Source organism: Bos javanicus, chromosome 9 (genome assembly GCF_032452875.1).
Source record: "Bos javanicus breed banteng chromosome 9, ARS-OSU_banteng_1.0, whole genome shotgun sequence".
NCBI classification, from domain to species: Eukaryota; Metazoa; Chordata; class Mammalia; order Artiodactyla; family Bovidae; genus Bos; species Bos javanicus.
Window position 1 is genome coordinate 81047852 of NC_083876.1, and position 17601 is coordinate 81065452.

General features: G+C 41.8%; 1 protein-coding gene across 7 annotated transcripts in view; it reads left to right on the top strand.

Annotated features, from left to right (window-relative positions):
• The window catches only part of PHACTR2 (phosphatase and actin regulator 2), a 301267-nt gene that overhangs the window by 91613 nt on the left and 192053 nt on the right, over positions 1-17601 (top strand). Inside the window, exon 1 of one of the 7 annotated variants that reach the window (XM_061428178.1) lies at positions 6929-9791. The exons of the other annotated variants lie outside the window; for them this stretch is intronic. Within the exon in view, the coding sequence (XP_061284162.1) occupies positions 9740-9791 (52 nt within the window). The 5' untranslated portion in view covers positions 6929-9739. Of the gene's footprint in view, positions 1-6928; positions 9792-17601 lie in introns of those variants that run through there. 7 annotated transcript variants of the gene reach the window in all.

Consider the following 17601-nt stretch of genomic DNA (forward strand, 5'->3'; position numbering starts at 1 on the left):
CATGAGCATCACTTGAAAAAGTATGGCAGAGGGTTTTAAGCTCTGAGTGTTTTTTTTCGCAAATGAAGCATCTAGTATTGGAGGCTCCGAGGGATCCCCATCCCAGTTTTGCCGGTGATGTCACCCCTGCACCACATTCCTGATATCCCCCCAACTCATGGCCCCCCCTGCTCCGCCTCCTGCCTCTTCTCCCCACCCCCCTCACTCTCACAGAGTGTAACCTGGCCACCCTGTACTTCTCAGTACGCCCCCAAAACACACATCATTAAACATGTTGATCCTTCTGTGTGGACCCCCATTGTGGCCATCCCTCACCAGTTTGAAACACCTCCTCATTGAATAAGTCCCAACTCCACTGTCCCCTCCTCTGTGGATCCTTCTGCAATTTCTCGGGATAGAATCAGTCTTCTCTTTTCTCTACTGCCACGAACACTCTCCCCCGCCTTCCACACTTGCCGGGTGTGCTACGATGCTCTTCTGTGTGTCTACCCTTTGCACTAGGCCACATACACCAAAGGACAGGGCTGTCTTCTTCATAAGTTCATCCCCCAGTGGAGCATCTGAAGGAAGATACATGTTCAATAAGAGGGCAAAGGAATAACCTGGCTGAAATAAAGCCTGAGGTGTATCTTGTATTTTGTGCTCCTACTTACATAGAAACCATGAATTAATTTATACTGGCAGTTGAGTGATATAGCCACTTACCATTTAAGACAAGCAGCGGGGAGCTCATCAGAATCACTTATGGAATTAAAATCTGTCTATCTACCTGTTGTATCATTTCCCTGTTTGTCTACCTATCTTCCTGTTTATCTATCTATCTATCTGGGCTTCCCTGGTGGCTCAGCACTAAAGAATCTACCTGCAATGCAGGAATCGCAGGAGACACAGGTTCGATCCCTGGATCGGGAAGATCCCCTGAAGGAGGGCATGGTAACTCATTCCAATATTCTTGCCTACAGAATCCCCATGGACAAAGGAGCCTGGCCGGCTACAGTCCATAGGGTTGCAAAGGGTTGGACATGACTGAGTGACTAAGCACACACACACAATATAAGAGGAAGAAATCTATCTATTGCCAACCCAGTCCCAATCTAGAATCTCCCATGGGGAGAAAGGACAGCTGTATAAAGAATATTTCATGGATATACTGCATACTGGTAAGACTCATTGTTGGTCTAAGGGACTTTTAACAAAGCTGCTCAGACAGAGCAAGTTTCACTGCTTTGTGTATTTTTAAGATACTTGATTGTTGTCATTATGAAATCACATTATTACTAGAATCATGAAGATCTCGTGCTATTTACAAGATTGCTCTGATAGATCCTATTGGAGACCTTCACCAAGCTGTAAACAAAGAAGCATCTTTCAGTGAGGCAGTTGCCCGGGAGGGGAGGTAAGACCGTGTTCTCTTCACCCTCTCCCCTGTGGAGAGCGCCTTGACTGCGACGTCCTTGAAACTTCACCTGCCCAACTTGCTTTTACTTTATCACCTGCTCCCTGCCTCTGTTTGCTTTTCATATACTTGGGTGTGATTTTCTTAGCAATGGAAATTGGCAACCATCTATTTTTACAAGCAGCTTAACTCAGGGCATTTAAAATAAGGGTATCCCCTTATTAAGGGTTTCTCTGGTGGCTCAGAATCTGAATTCTGGTGGTAAAGAATCTGCCCACCAATTCAGGAGATGCAGGTTTGATCCCTGGGTCAGGAAGACCCCCTGGAGAAGGAAATGGCAACTCACTCCAGTATCTTGCCTGGGAAATTCCATGGACAGAGGAGCCTGGTGGCTATAGTCCATGGGGCCAAGAAAGAGTCAGAAACGACTTAGTGACTAAATACCAACCATATCCCTTTATTAAAGGAAAGATGGCCAGTCTTGACTTATGAGAATAGCCAGCATGAGCCAGCAAGAGCAAAAATATCTTAGTGTCCCCTGCGAGACTTGTATTTTCACAGTACCTGCGATGCTTGTCTGGTGTTTACGGGAACAGATGTCAGTAGGTGGAGCAAACCCACTTGCTCAAACAACAAGCATTTTACAACACTCATTAACCTAAGAATCAGTCTTTTATCTTAAGAAAGTTCAAATACATTTGTTTAAATAATTGTGTGACTATGAATCTAGTTGAAAAAGGCCTGAGGGTTGAAGACAAAAGCCAGCTTTGTCTTTAAAATCCAGACTTTGTAGAGAACCAGGAGTTCCGTGGCATACATTTAGAATGAAGCACCACCGGTAACTTTAAAATTTTCTGGCTTGTATCAGTTTTCATCACAATTCTAATCTTCTCTTAACAGAGGTGTCCTTTTTGCTGACAGACATGGGGCTTTGTCCCTAGCAGTTCCAAAGAAGGTTTTCATGGACCTTCAAAAGTACAAAAATTCCTAATGTACTTCTGGGTTCTTGGGTAATTTTAAAAGAAAATTGAGTCCCACAGAACTTTTTTTTTTTTAACACAAACTGAGAAATAAGTGGGTTTTTTTTGGAATACTGTACATGCTTCAATAATATCCCTTTCATCTTCAAAAATGCTAACAAATATAGTTCATTTCTCACAGTTCTCCAGTGAATTATGTAAACATTTCAGGTGATCAGTTCTACTTTTACAGATCTGAAACTAAGGCAAAGAAGTGTATTTAGTATTTATTTTCGGAGATCAGCCTCATGTATAGCTTAACTGCACCACGGGAAAAGTTGTATTGACATATAAAAAGCATGTCTGGTTGAGGATATGCTTGGCCATTTGCCAACTCATGAGGCATGGGCCATGCCAAATCTGATTCCCATTGACTTTTATGCAGAAGGAAAGCCAAACACAATTTACCCTTTTTGTTGCATACAATATTGTTTTTCAGGGAAATGTGGTTATATTTGTCCTGGCCACAGAGGCTGTCTCAGGGGAGGACAGACAAATGGCTTTGGTGACAGTGTCCATGAAACACAACTGTCCCGATCTGTCATCTTGAAGCTGTCTGTACTTGGCTATGCAATCAGGTGGTTGGAGACTGGAAATCAGCTGGAAATTCCAGTAGAAGTTCATTAATGAGGAGTCCAAGCATATGAAGGGCATGTGTTTATATGGCAGGTGGGGAGCAGACGTGGGAGGCAGTATGAACCCCCAGGGAAAGGGCAAGAGTATAACAAATAAGCAGCTCTAACATTTTCAGAGAGATTGGGCATGGAGATCCAGTTCTGGAGTAGGGACTGAAGTATTGGGTAGGGGATCGGGCAAATTAGAGAGAGAAACCAAAGCAGATACTAGTTTATGAAGCAGGTCGACAGAAGCCATTAGGGAGGGTGGCACAAGTTTCATTCTGGCTTATTCAACAAGAAAAACTCAGGAGATCAGGGCTGAGGTCCCACACACCGCCAGCCCCCTTGGTGTGGAAGGGCATTTTGTTACCACAGTGGCATCCTCCCTGGAACAGCACAGGATTCAGGGGACCAGCGGCAATGAGGGTGCTCACCCTCCAGCAACTCTCGGGTTTGTATTTTGCATGAGAGTCATTCTTATATTTGCAACTAAGTGCATCACACTTTCCTGTCTTCTCCAGTTGAACAGACTCTACTATTTGGAGTCGTGGAAAGAAACAAGTCTCAAGAGTCAGAAAAGGAGGATATGTTTCCTGGCTGAGTCTCTTCCACAGACTGGCATGGCGTGTTGGGCACATTCACGAGCTCACTTTCCTCACTGAAATACAGGGTTAATTACACTTGGCTCTAGTAGAAGTATAACATAACATCAGACTCATTTGGTGCCCACATGCATTTTAAATCTTTACAAATATGAACTCATTTGATCCTGACAGCTACTTTTCAAGTGGTTGAGAGGGCGCCCCACCACGCCTGGTCTGGCTCCCCTGCCCTCCGACCTTGCATCTCCTGATGCTTGATTGTCCCTTTTTGCTGTTTTAAGTGCACTGGCTTCTGGCAGTTCCATTCCCCTCCCTTTCCATGAGCTGTTTCTTTCTTTTTTCCTTTCAGTATTATTGAGATATAATTGATATAAGAGCACTGTATCAGGTTAAGGTGTATAGAATCATGACTTGGCTTATATATCTTGTGAAATGATCCTCACAATCATTTTAGTTAACATCTATCATCTTATATAGATACCAAATAAAAAATGTTTGCATGTGCTGTTTCTTATCTTTTGTGGTCTAGGAAACCAGACCGCCAAGACTGTTACCCTTTTATCCAAAGTAATAGGACACAGACCCCATGAGGCCTGAGTAGTTCTCCTGTGGTTCATGTGTGTGAGCTGGAGCTCATGAATTTTTTTGACACTCACTTAGACTAAGTGGCAGTTCAATTTATTTCCTAGTTTTTGACAAAATCTTCACTGATCTTGCCCATGCTGTCAGGGTAAAATGAAAATTCAAGGTTCTCACACAAAGTTCTCGTCTGCTTATAAGAGCAACAACCCGTGTCATTGACATCATCTCCCACCTCTAGTCACATGGCTTCCCTGATAGCTCAGTTGGTAAAGAATCCGCCTGCAATGCAGGTGGCCCCAGTTCGATTCCTGGGTCAGGAAGATCCTCTGGAAAAGGGATAGGCTACCCACTCCAGTATTCTTGGGCTCCCCTGTGGCTCAGCTGGTAAAGAATCTGCCTGCAATGCAGGAGACCTGGATTCAATCCCTGGGTTGGGAAGAGCCCCTGGAGAAGGGAACAGCTACCCCCTCCAGTATTCTGGCCTGGAGAATTCAGGCCTGGGTCAGAGTCGGACATGACTGAGCAACTTTCACTTTCTAATCACATGGCCTTGGGCCCTGACACTCCTGGCTCTCCATCTCACCCTCAATATTATGTCTTCTTACTTCTCTCCTTTGCACCATGCTCTTTTCCTTGTCCCCTGTTTCTTCCCTGTTCTTCACCTGGTGGATTCCTGTTTATCTTTCAGGACACTTAGTTCATTATCACCATCTGGAAACCCTTCTCCACCTGACTTCAGGGTTACCTACTCCTTGAGTTCTCCTGGCCAACATACCATTGTATTGTCATTGATCCCTTACCTCCATTATCCCCATCATCCAGGTCTACGCCTTGAGCAGTGGCTCAAGGGCAAAGTTGTCTCCTCCTTGGTTTCCTTAAGGCCTAGCCCCGTATGTGGCACACAGTAGTAGGTTCTTAGTGTACACTGGCTGACTCACTGCTTGCACCATTGTTACTAAGCTGCAAAATGTTTTACGTAGCACCATGATGGCAAAGAGTAATTACTCTCCTTCCAAAGAGTAATTAGGACTGATCTCCTTTAGGACTGACTGAACTGATGATGGTGGATCTATACATTCTTATTGGTAAACTCCTTATACCTCCAGGTGTAGTTGTTGGGAATCTTGGTTTTTTTTTTCCTGCTTGAAAATGAAGCTGAAAGTCGCTTAGTCGCGTCCAAGTCTTTGCGACTCCTTAGACTATAGCCCTCCAGGCTTCGCTTTCCATAGAATTCTCCAGGCCAGATTACTGGAGTGGGTAACCATTCCCTTCTTCAGGGGATCTTCCCAACCCAGGGATTGAATCCATGTCTCCCACATTGCAGGCAGGTTCTTTACCTTCTGAGCCACTGCTTGACTCCCATTAAACCAAATCTAGAATTTTGTAAAGTCTTTATTGGATTTGTTGCAATGTTGCTTCTGTTTTTTGTTATGGGTTTTTTTGGCCCCGAGGCATGTGGGATCTTAGATCCCCCACCAGAGATCAAACCCACACCGCCTGCATTTGAAGGTGAAGTCGTAACCCCTGGACCACCAGGGATATCCTCAAATCTTTAATTTTTAAATGTAAATTTTTGTAGGGGTTCCTTGCAGGGGAAGCCAGAACATGTAATAATTATAGTATGTGTTAAATATGTGTTAAATTTGATATCTCACAGAGTACCATGTAACTAAACAAAGGTTTTGTGTTTTTTTAACTCCCTCAAGGAGGATTTGAGTATATCAAAGGAATGAGACAGCTAAAACTTCCACATACATGAGGAGCAAAAGAAACCAGAGTTCAGCTGGAAAAGGGCGCAATCCAGTGATACTTCTTATCCATTTTCTATGAATATTTCCAATTGCTTGCCTCAGAAAGAGAAATGCTTTTTCAAAATACCTAAAATGTATCACTGGGCTTAAATGTGTCTTGCTCTTCATACCTAGAAGGTGGGGAAGAAACTTAAATGTAATACCCGGATGAGAGAGACATAGTTCTGAGCTTTTGTTAAAAATAACTTAATGTGATTATGGCATATGAAACCAGTTTTGTATTTATAAAAACAATTTGTGGGTTCATGAGCAATGCCTGGAAAGAGTGTATCCCAAGCTATTAGCCGTTCTCAATCCCTGGGGAATGAGGGGGAACGTTTATATTTTACTTCATACTTTTCGATTTTGTTTGAGGTCTTCTGAGTTTTGCTTTTACAATAAGCATGCACTGCCTTTAGAAATGTTTAAAAGCCAGTACATTGTGTTTTTGCATCAGTTAACCAGAAAGCAGCACAGCTTATACTGCCCTGCCATGTGGGGCCCAGTAGCCTGAGTAAATACACCTCAGATAGTAACGGTGTGGGTCCCCACCTCACAGTATTTTAGGATGAGTGGTTTGAAGGTTCTGTCTTACCATCATTCTGCACACTGCCCCTACACAAGCTATTATTGAATTTCTTCTTTCATTCATCAGAACTAGCTGTGAAATCTTGTTAATACTTATCTTATAAGCATTTGGTCCTCGTGATTCATTTACTGGGCTTCCCAATGCAGGGCTAATGGTAAAGAATCCACCCACCAATGCAGGAGACAAAAGAGACACAGGTTCAATCTGTGGGTTGGGAAGATCCTCTGGAGAAGGAAATGGCAACTCATTCTAGTATTCTTGCCTGGGAAATCTCCAAGACAGAGGAGTCTGGTGGGCTGCAGTCCATGGGATCATAAAGAGTCAGACACATGACCACAATAAGAACATTTCAGCTAGATTTTTTAACTTCTTCTGGTGACCCAGTGGTTAAGACTCTGTGCTTCCAAGGCAGGGGGCACGATTCAGTCCCTGGTCAGGGAACTAAGATCCTGCATGCTGCACAGTGTGGCCAAAAATTTTAAATTAAAAAAAAATTTTTTTTAATTTGAACTAGATTTTTTTTTTTGTCTTCCTGTGTTGAGAGTGGACTTGAGATTTATGGGTAAAGTAAGCAACTTGGAATTATACCCTCAATCCATGTTCAAGTTGTAGGGAAGCAGTTGGTTTTCATGGCATATAGTTGGATTCAGATGGGTAAACTCTACTCTGTGTCTGCTGGATGGGAACATGGCATTCAAACTGTCTTTGAGGCCAGCCCCTGGAGGGCACTGGATCAGGTGAGGGGCTTCTAGAAGGGCTGAGCCAAGAAGCCAGAGGGTGATCCAGCCAGGGAGATGAATCTGAGTTATCACTGAGTCTAAGAGTTGAGTGCAGTAGTAGAAATGAGAGATGGAGAGCTGAAAAAAAAAATACCATAACGAACCAGGAATCAAATAAAGTATTACTACCTTGGTCTCCTGTTATAAATACTTGCTGAGTACATTATTTCTCTCATGTTAAAAATATGGTCACAAGGACTTCCCTGATGGTCCAGTGGTTAAGATTCCATGCGTCCACTGCAGGGAGCACAGGTTTGATCCCTGGTTGGGGAACTAAGATCCCTCATGCTGCTCAGTGCAGACAAAAACCAAAAGTGTGTGTGTATATATGTATTTATGTATGTATGTATGTGTATATATATATACACACACACACACATATATATATATATGGTCACATATGGGGCTTCCCTGGTGACTCAAGACAGTAAAGAATCTGCCTGCAATGCAGGAGACCCAGGTTCAATCCCTGGGTTGGGAAGATCCATTGGATAAGGGAATGACAACCCATTCCAGAATTCCATGGACAGAGAGCCTGGTAGGCTACAGTCCATAGGGTTGCAAAGAGTCAGACACAATTGAGCGACTAACACTTTTAGTCATATATATACAAGAGAATAAGATAGTGTCTTCTCTAGAACTGTGTTTATTTTGAGATATATTAAAGTTTTAATTTAAACTCCACCACTACTTAGATGGTTTATTCAAATAATATTTGATAACTTATCAAATTAAGTTCTATACTACATAGTGATTTCAGCTTTAGCTGAGCACTTTGTTTTATGTCCCCTTTTGTATCACATCAATGTATCTCTAATGATTTAATTCCACTAGCAAGTGTGTGAATTTTGCAATTGTTAAAAATGACTGGGTGAAGCTTACTGTTTTGAGTTGCTTCGAGGTACATCTTTCTTATAACTTATCTCCTTTTAATTATCACAATTTTAGGATATACTTTAAATGAATGATATATTCAACAAATACGAATGGAGAATCTGCTGTGTTAGATGCCCTTTTGCCTGCAGAGAACACAACAATGATAAGACATACCCAGTCCCTGCCCCACAGAACTCTCATGGTATTGGGACAAAAAGGCAACAAAGAGATAAGCAAATAAATATATGCTATAATGCCAAGTAGTGATCAGAACCCTGAGTGCTGGGGGATGGAAGTACTATTTTTGGTAATATGAATTCCATTCCAATGATTGGCTGTTTAAACAAGACTGGGTTACAGAACTCAGGAGATTTGTAAGCATAGCTTTGTAAAATCTTGTTATCACTTTGGTGTGGTTTCAGTTGAACATTGATTTTTTTTTTTCTTATTTCAATTTGCTTGAACGCTTTTAAGTTTCATGCTGTTTCAAGTTTCAAGAAGTGGCCCAATGTCAAAGAAAAATGCTAAGAATTTCATCTTGTTTTGGGTAACAACAGAATGAAGCCACATAATTACATGACCATCCCCACCCCTTCAAACCTGCAGTGGCCCAGATTTGTTTGAAATTTAGCACAAAACTGCATTGTTATCAGAGGATGTTCCCATGAGATAAGAGAGGCCTGGCAGAATTGCAGTGGCAGCTTGATTACAAAAATATTAAAATATTTCTTCCTTAATGACAAAGACCTGTTGTTTACTTTTATGAGAGCAAGTTAGCACAGGTTTATTTTGAAAAACTTTGGTCTTAAGAGCGTCTTTCTTAAGATGCTTGAGAATTCTGTGCATGCAAGTCACTCTAGGGAGAAAAAGTATAAGATGTCAATTAAAGGACAGGGATGGATTTTAGCAAAGATATTAGAATTTAAACAGCCAAAGAGAATTTCTTTCAAAAACCACACTGGATGGGTATACATTAATTTCAGAATGTTGATATTACTCAAAACAAATAGGAAATTCTGATTTTCAAGTTGTCTCTCAAGTCAGTTTACAGACCACCAAAAACTTTGTTCATTCGTCATTCAACAAACATTTGTGAAGCCTTCTATCTGCCAACATGGTGCTTCTTGCTAAGTGTCTGTCAGTAAAATGAAACTCTTGTTTTCTTTTGATCTGACACTGCTGTGGGAAGACAGATAAGTTCTAGAAGAGGAAGTGCTTAGGGTAGCTGTGTACAGTACAAAGGGGAAGAGTCAAGGGGAAGCTCTGCTTGACGAGAATGGAGAAGCTCCAAGGGGAGGTGACATGTGGGCTGAGGGTTTGAGGAATAGGTTCTCTAAGCAGTGGGAAACATGAGTTACCAAGCCAAACCAGAGTCTATTCGCCCCTGCGCAGTAATGCCAATCTACTGACCCTGGACTGTGGTGAAGGAAAGTACGGTGTTTACTGCAAAGTATCTAACAAGGGATCAAATAAGGAAAACAGGCAGCTCATGCTCAAAAGACCTGGCCTCCCCAATGGCTTTCAGGGAAGGGCTTTTAAAGGTAAGTTGAGGGAGAGGGTCACAAGGTACCTGATCAACTCGTGGACATTCTTCTGATTGGTTGATGGTGGAGAATTGGGTGGTATTTCAGGAGTCAACATTATCAACATCTGGTTCCAACTGTCTGGGGTCAACATTCTGGTGTTAGCTTGAAGTTAGCTTCTTCCACCTGATGGGGGTTTTAGTATCTTCAAAACAACCCAAAGATATGGCTCAGGATATTATCGCTAGCTCTTGAGAAGGAACTAAAGGCCCTTGACTTTGTTTTATGGCTAAACTCTGTTTTGTCTTGATTGACTGCTTTCCTTTGTTTCTGAATTTTCTCACTTCTCTAATTAAATTTGCTCTTTGGAACTTGGGGAAGGCCTAGGAGGCTAAAGCTTTTCAAACAAGAAACGGGGAACCTGAGGGGTGGGGGTTGGGAGATCTATCCCTGGAAAGGCCCCACAGGGTCCTGCTCACTTTTATTCATTTCTGGCAGTGGTCTGTGATTTTATAGTTACACATTATTATTTTTACAACTAAGATGGCATGATTCAATTTGATAACTTATTCAGTTGACTTGGCCTAAAATGATCTTGACCAATTCTAAAAAATAAACTTGCTTTCAGGGCATAAATACTTTATACCATTAAGTTTCATAAATATTTATTAAGTAACTAACCACAAGCAACATGATATGTCACTACGTAGGTAGCCCTGGAGAATTAAAAAGAATCTTCTCATCTTTAAAAAGAAATTTTTTAATTGAGATGAAATTTATGTAGTATAAAGTTAACCATTTTAAAGTATACAATCCAATCTAAATACAAAGTATTTAGTAAATTCATGGTGTTGTATAACTATCAATTACTCTGTGCACGCGTATCAAGTTGCTTCAGTCATGTCTGACTCTTTGCAACCCTATGGAACTGTGGCCCACCAGGCTCCTCTGTCCACGGGATTCTCTAGGCAGGAATACTGGAGTGGGTTGCCATTCCCTCCTCCAGGGGATCTTCCCGACCGAGGAATTGGACTGCCATCTCTTATGTCTCCTGCTTTGGCAGGTGGGTTCTTTACCACTAGCACCACCTAGGAAGCCCACCCACTACTCTACCTGGTTCTAAAATATTTTCATCACCCAAAAGAAAACTCTTTCTGTATCCACTGTGCAGTCATTCTCTATTTTCCCCTCCACCTAAGCCTCTTATATGCACCAATCTGCTTTCTGTCCATGTGGGTTTACCTATTCTGAACATTCCTATAAATGGGATCATATGGTATATGACCTTTTATTATCTGATTTTTTTTACTTAGGATAAAGTTTTCAAGGTTCATCTACATTATAGAATGTATCAATGCTTCCTTTTATGCCTGAATAGCATCAGTATGGATTCTGCGTGGATATGCCACATTTTGTGTGTCCGTTCATCCACTGATGGACATTTGTGTCATGAATAGTGTTAAATATTGTAAGCATCTGTGTGCATGTATTTTGGGGTATCTGTTTTCAGTTCTTTGGGGTATATGCCTAGAAGTAGAATTGCCTAGGTCATATGGTAATTCTGTGTTTAACTTTTGAGGAACTACTAAACTGTTTCCACAGTGGCTGCACCGTTTCACATGCCCACCAGTAATATATGAGGGTTCCAGCTTATGAATATCCTCATCAACACAGGTCACTTTTCATTTTTTAAGTCACAGCCATCCTAGTGATGTGAAATATTGTCTCACCATGGTTTTGGTTTGCATTACCCTTATGACTAATGATGTTGAGCTTTCTTTCTTATGTTTGCTGGCCATTTGTGTATCTTCTTTCTTCCATCTCTGATGGTAATTCCAATTGAATTTATAAAAATGTTCTGAACACTAATAACTTCATTAGGATGAGTGAAGTACTTCACAAGAGGATTGATTTAGGCAGGAAATGGTTTGCTCTGTAAATTATAGTTTGATTGTTTAAAAACCATTTTTATTATTTTGTGTTTATTATATTTATTATCATATTACACACAAGTGTTGTTATATTGGTTAAAATATGAACTTGTGAGTGTCTTCTCAGTCATAAGCATTTTCTTATTCTCTGTAATAGCTTAGGTCTTATAGAAAGTTACTCAATTTGAGCCAGATCTATGATCCACCTATTAGTAATTCATAGCATTTTGAGATATTATTATAGGTTTTATTTGTGGAATAAAGTTTCATAAATTGTGTACTATCCCAATATGTATCTTTTGCTATATAAAGTATATACATAAGTATATAAAAGATGGGAGAAAGAGAAAGAGAGGGAGTGTCTTAGGACTCAGAGAGATATTGAAGTTAGATTTCAACAATTCAACTCAACAATTATTTCCATATAGCATATTTATTCTATTGCCTCGTCTGAAATAAAACTCTCCCTTTCTCTCAGTCAGAAAGTGAAAGATATCTTTCTTAATATTTCCAAGGGAAGTTGCTGCTCATTTTTCCTCATTAACTTGAAGTATACAAAGATTAGATACTCTAACAAGGAAAGGCCTAGAGCTAATGTTCTTTATCTGGAGAAAGAGAAATACCCCAGTACTATTTGCCGTGCCAATCAAGACCCCCATAGTAGTTTTGTGTACTTAAAAATTTTGCGTTGAGCAAGTGTTGCAGAAATTGTCCAGGTTCTGGCCATATAGCAGTGAACAAAACAGGGCTTACATTCTATCAGGGGAGATGGGTACATGAGCAAATATATGAGGTAGTTGTAAGTGTTGTGACGCAAAATAGAATGTGGTGTCAGGAGCATGACATGGCTGCTTGAAGACAGAGCGGTCAAGGAAGGCGTCTCTGAGGACATGCAGATTTGTGAAGAAGCTGTGAGTGTCAGAAAAAGGGAACAACATGAGATCGGGCAGGCTTCATCCACTGGGGGGATGGCTTGGAGGTCAACATAGAGGAAGTGACATGATTTCAAAGGAGAGTGGTAGAAGATAAGTTCAAAGAAATAGTCAATTTAGGATAGGCCAGTGCTGAAAGTTTATTGAAGGCTTCCCAGGTAGCTCAATGGCAAAGAATCTGACTGCCAATGCAGGAGACTCAGGTTCGATCCCTGGGTCAGGAAGATCCCCTGGAAGAGGAAATGGCAACCTATTCCAGTATTCTTGCCTGGAAAATTCCATGGACAGAAGAGCCTGGAGAGTTGCAGTGCATGGGGTCACAGAGTCAAACACGATTGACCACACATGCACAAAGGTTTATTATACTTGGAGCTGCAAGGATCAAATGTATCTGTCTTTGTGCTGGGAACCAAGTCTAGCTTCTAGTGGGGTAAAGAGAGTCTGTATTAGTTTCCTGTCGTTGCTGTAACAAATAACTGCAAGCTTAGTGGCTTAAGCCACACGTTTATTTTCTTATGGTTCTGGAATCTGAAGTGTGCCAGTAGGGCTGCATTTCTTTGGAAACTCGTGTGTGTGTGCTAGGTGTATGCTGAGTCTCTTCAGTTGTATCGGACTGTTTGTGACCCCATGGACTGTAGCCGAGCAGACTCCTCTGTCCATGGGATTCTCTAGGCAGGAATACTGGAGTGGGTTGCCATTTCCTTCTCCAGTGGATCTTCCTGACCTAGGAATTGAACCCATGTCTCTTGTATCTCCTACTCTGGCAGACGAGTTCTTTACCACTAGCACCACCTGCGAAGCTCTAGAGGAGAATTCATTTCCTTGCCTTTACTTTCATGTAGAGTCCACCCACACCCCTTGGCACATGGCCCCTTTCTCCATCTTCAAAGCCAGTACCAGCGCTTCTTCTCATCTCTAACATCTGGTCTGGTCCTTACATCTTCTCCCCTGATTCTCATCCTCTTGGCTCCCTTTTCTAAGGACTCTTGTAGTTAGACTGAGCCCACCCAGATAATCTAGGATAATCTCAAGATCTAATTTAATCACACTTGCAAAGTCTCTTCTGTCATATAAGGCAACATATGCACAGGGAAGCCTCGTGTGCTGCAGTCCATGGGGTCACAAAGTGTTGGACACGACTGAGCAGCTGAAAAACAACAGCAACATGCACAGATTCTGGAGGTTAGGATGTGGCCATGTTGGGTGGAGGAATTAGAGTGTTCTTCAGCCCATCACTGTGGGCTCTCTTGCTTAAGAGAAGTCTGATTTCTTTTACAGTGCTAGTCCCAACCCTCCCCAGGCTGTATTTTCCCTACTGAAGGTTTCATTTTTAAGGTTCTTTCCCTTCACTTTCTGGCCAATGGTAAGGTAATTTAAATGCATTAGAATTTTGGATTGCAGAATTTGTTTTGCAAAATTTATTGGATTTACATAAGGGTAAAGATGATGATTGTAGCCATGAAATTAAAAGATGCTTACTCCTTGGATGGAAAGTTATGACCAACCTAGATAGCATATTCAAAAGCAGAGACATTACTTTGCCAACAAAGTTCCGTCTAGTCAAGGCTATGGTTTTTCCAGTAGTCATGTATGGATGCTACAGTTGGACTATGAAGAAAGCTGAGCCCCGAAGAATTGATGCTTTTGAACTGTGGTGTTGGAGAAGACTCTTGAGAGTCCCATGGACTGCAAGGAGATCCAACCAGTCCATTCTAAAGGAGATCAGTCCTGGGTGTTCTTTGGAAGGAATGAGGCTAAGGCTGAAACTCCAGTACTTTGGCCACCTCATGCGAAGAGTTGACTCATTGGAAAAGACTCTGATGCTGGGAGGGATTGGGGGCAGGAGGAGAAGGGGATGACAGAAGATGAGGTGGCTGGATGGCATCACTGACTCAATGGATGTGAGTCTGAGTGAACTCCAGGAGTTGGTGATGGACAGGGAGGCCTGGCGTGCTGTGATTCATGGGGTCGCAAAGAGTTGGACACGACTGAGCAACTGAACTGAACTGAAGGGTAAAGATGGCCTTCGTTGTTGTTTAGTTGCTAAGATGTGTCTGATTCTTTTGCAGCCCCATGGACTGTGGCCCACAAGGCTTCTCTAACCATGGGATTTCCCAGGCAAGAATACTGTAGTAGGTTGCCATTTCCTCCTCCAGGGGATCTTCCTGACCCAGGGATCAAACCCATATCTCCTGCACTTGACCACTGAGACAACCAGGGAAGCCAAAGATTGCCCTATTAATCTCTTTATCCCCAGTGCCTAATAGAGGTCAGAGTACATGTTCAATCGATATAGAAAGTGGTGGATTTTCCTCGTGGTCCGGTGGTTAAGAATCCACCTATCAATGCAGGGGACATGGATTCAACCCCTGGTCCAGGAAGTTTCCACATATTGGGAAACAACTAGGCCCATGCCCCACAACTGCTGAAACCTGCACACCCTGGAGCTCATACTATGCAACAAGAAAAGCCCCTGCAGAGAAGCCCAAACACTGCAGCAAGAGAGTAGCCCCTGCTCACTGAAACTAGAAAAAGCCTGTGGGCAGCCATAAAGAGATAAATAAACAAACATTTTTTAAATGCATAGAAGATGGTGGTGATAATTACATTATGAAATGAAGGAGGGTGTAGTTTATGGTTTTCTTAAAGATACCCATAGAAATGATGAGATTTTCTAATTCCAAGTATGAGTACAGATCTATTATATGAAAATCATATTTATTGTACATCCTTTCCCTGGACAGTTCCTGAAGGGGGGAAAAGCTAGAAAGTGTCAGGGAAGGAATTTTACCATCTCAGAAAGAGAAGAACATATTTCTGGTACCCAGTCTAAATTGTCCTTTTGGTGATATTTTTAAAACCACGTGAAGTTGCAGCATTTGAATTTCTATCAAGCCCCACTTTTGTGAGGAATCAGCTAAACATTAAATTAAGTAATATGGGCTTTCTTCTAATGTAAACATTAAATTAAGTAATATGGGCTTTCTTCTAATGTAGCTAATACTTCTCTGTGATGAAGAAATACAGTTTGGCCTCATAATGGTATCTCCAGAAAATGCCCTGGAGTGTGGGGATGGAAGGTGATACAAATTAGTGAGAGACATAGCTGTGCAAAAGCTGAAGGTTGTACTGGCCACTTTATGGGGCATGAAGAGGCTCCTGCCTTTCTCTTGCAGTGTGTGTCACTGCATGGCAGTCCCGTGGAGTTGTTTACTGCTGAGTGTGCTGCCAAGGGGAGGAAAAAATTCCAAGGAGACACTTATTGAAATGGAGCCCAAACAGAGCAGTGTGCTCTTCCAGGACAAGAATTATCAGCCCTGGAATCAAGAAATTCAAATTAAAGGAGCGTTCAGACTGCTGCTCAGATTCATCTGAAGTGTTCTCTGCAGTGTGTTGTTCGTCACTGGGAACAACCTGTAAGATGCGCCATCTGTAACACAGCGTCACAGACCTCATCAGAGAGCAGACAGTGTGATCCACGCTGACCTCTGAGAAACAGTCAGCGGAATTGCTTCTGTATTTTCACCTTCCTGGGGTTTTCACTCTCTGCTAAGGTGATGTCTGTGACAAGAGGAGGATGAAAATCTCGGATGCCTGACAAAAATAAATAATGTGATTTGACTCTTTCTTGCAATAGTCCCTGGTGGCTCAGATGGTAAAGCATCTGCCTAAAATGCAAGAGACCCGGGTTTGATCCCTGGGTCGGGAAGATCCCTTGGAGAAGGAAATGGCAACCCACTCTAGTATTCTTGCCTGGAAAATCCCATGGACGGAGAAGCCTGGTGGGCTGCAGTCCATGAGGTTGCAAAGAGTCGGACACGACTGAGCCACTTCACTTCACTTCACTTTACAATAGTAAGATGAGTATTCACAGATATTGTTTATTTAAGATTAAAAGCCTTTATTTTACTATCACATGAAAATCCTCTTGTCTTGTATGGATGAAGTATGTCCAGGAAGCCACAGTCAGTCATATCAATTTTATCTAATTTTAGGGGAAATTTAAGAAATATCAAATCTTTGATTTGGCGACATATTTGGTTATGGTTGTAGGATCTCTGTAGGTACTGTATGTTGCTCAGTCGCTCAGTTGTGACCGACTTTTGATGACCCCATCGACTGCAACACTCCAAGCTTCCCTGTTGTTTGCTGTCTCCTGGAGTTTGCTCAAACTGTTGTCCATTGAATCAGTGATGCCATCCAACCATCTCATCATCTGTCATCCCCTTCTCCTGCCTTCAATCTTTCCCACCAACAGGGTCTTTTCCAACCAGTAGGCTCTTTGCATCAGGTGGCCATAGTATTGGAGCTTCAGCATTAGCTTCAGTCCTTCCAATGAATATTCAAGGTTGATTTTCTTTAGGATTAACTGGTTTGATCTCCTTGCTGTCCAAGGGACTCTCAAGAGTCTTCTCCAGCACCACAGTTCAAAAGCATCAATTCTTTGGTGCTCAGCCTTCCTTATGGTCTAACTCTACATCCATATATGACTAATGGGAAAATCATAGCTTTGACTATACAGACTTATGTTGACAACGTGATATTCTCAGGTTTTTAATATGTTGTCTAGGTTGTCATACCTTTTCTTCCAAGGAGCATGTGTCTTTTAATTTCATAGCTGCTGTCACTATCTGCAGTGATTTTGGAGCCCAAGAAAATAAAATCTGTCACTGCTTCCACTTTTTCCCCATCTACTTGCCATGAAGTGATGGGACCAAATGACATGATCTTAGTTTTTTAATGTTGAGTTTTAAGCCAGCTTTTTCACTCTCTTCTTTCATCCTTATTAAGAGGCTGTTTAGTTCCTCTTCACTTTCTGCCATTAGAATGGTATCATCTGCATGTCTGAGGTTGTTGATATTTCTCCTGGAAATCTTGATGTACTGCATTTCCAGTTCCAACTCATTTACCCAAATAATCTTATTACTAAACACCTATCCCCTTATTATAGCTCAAAAATAAATA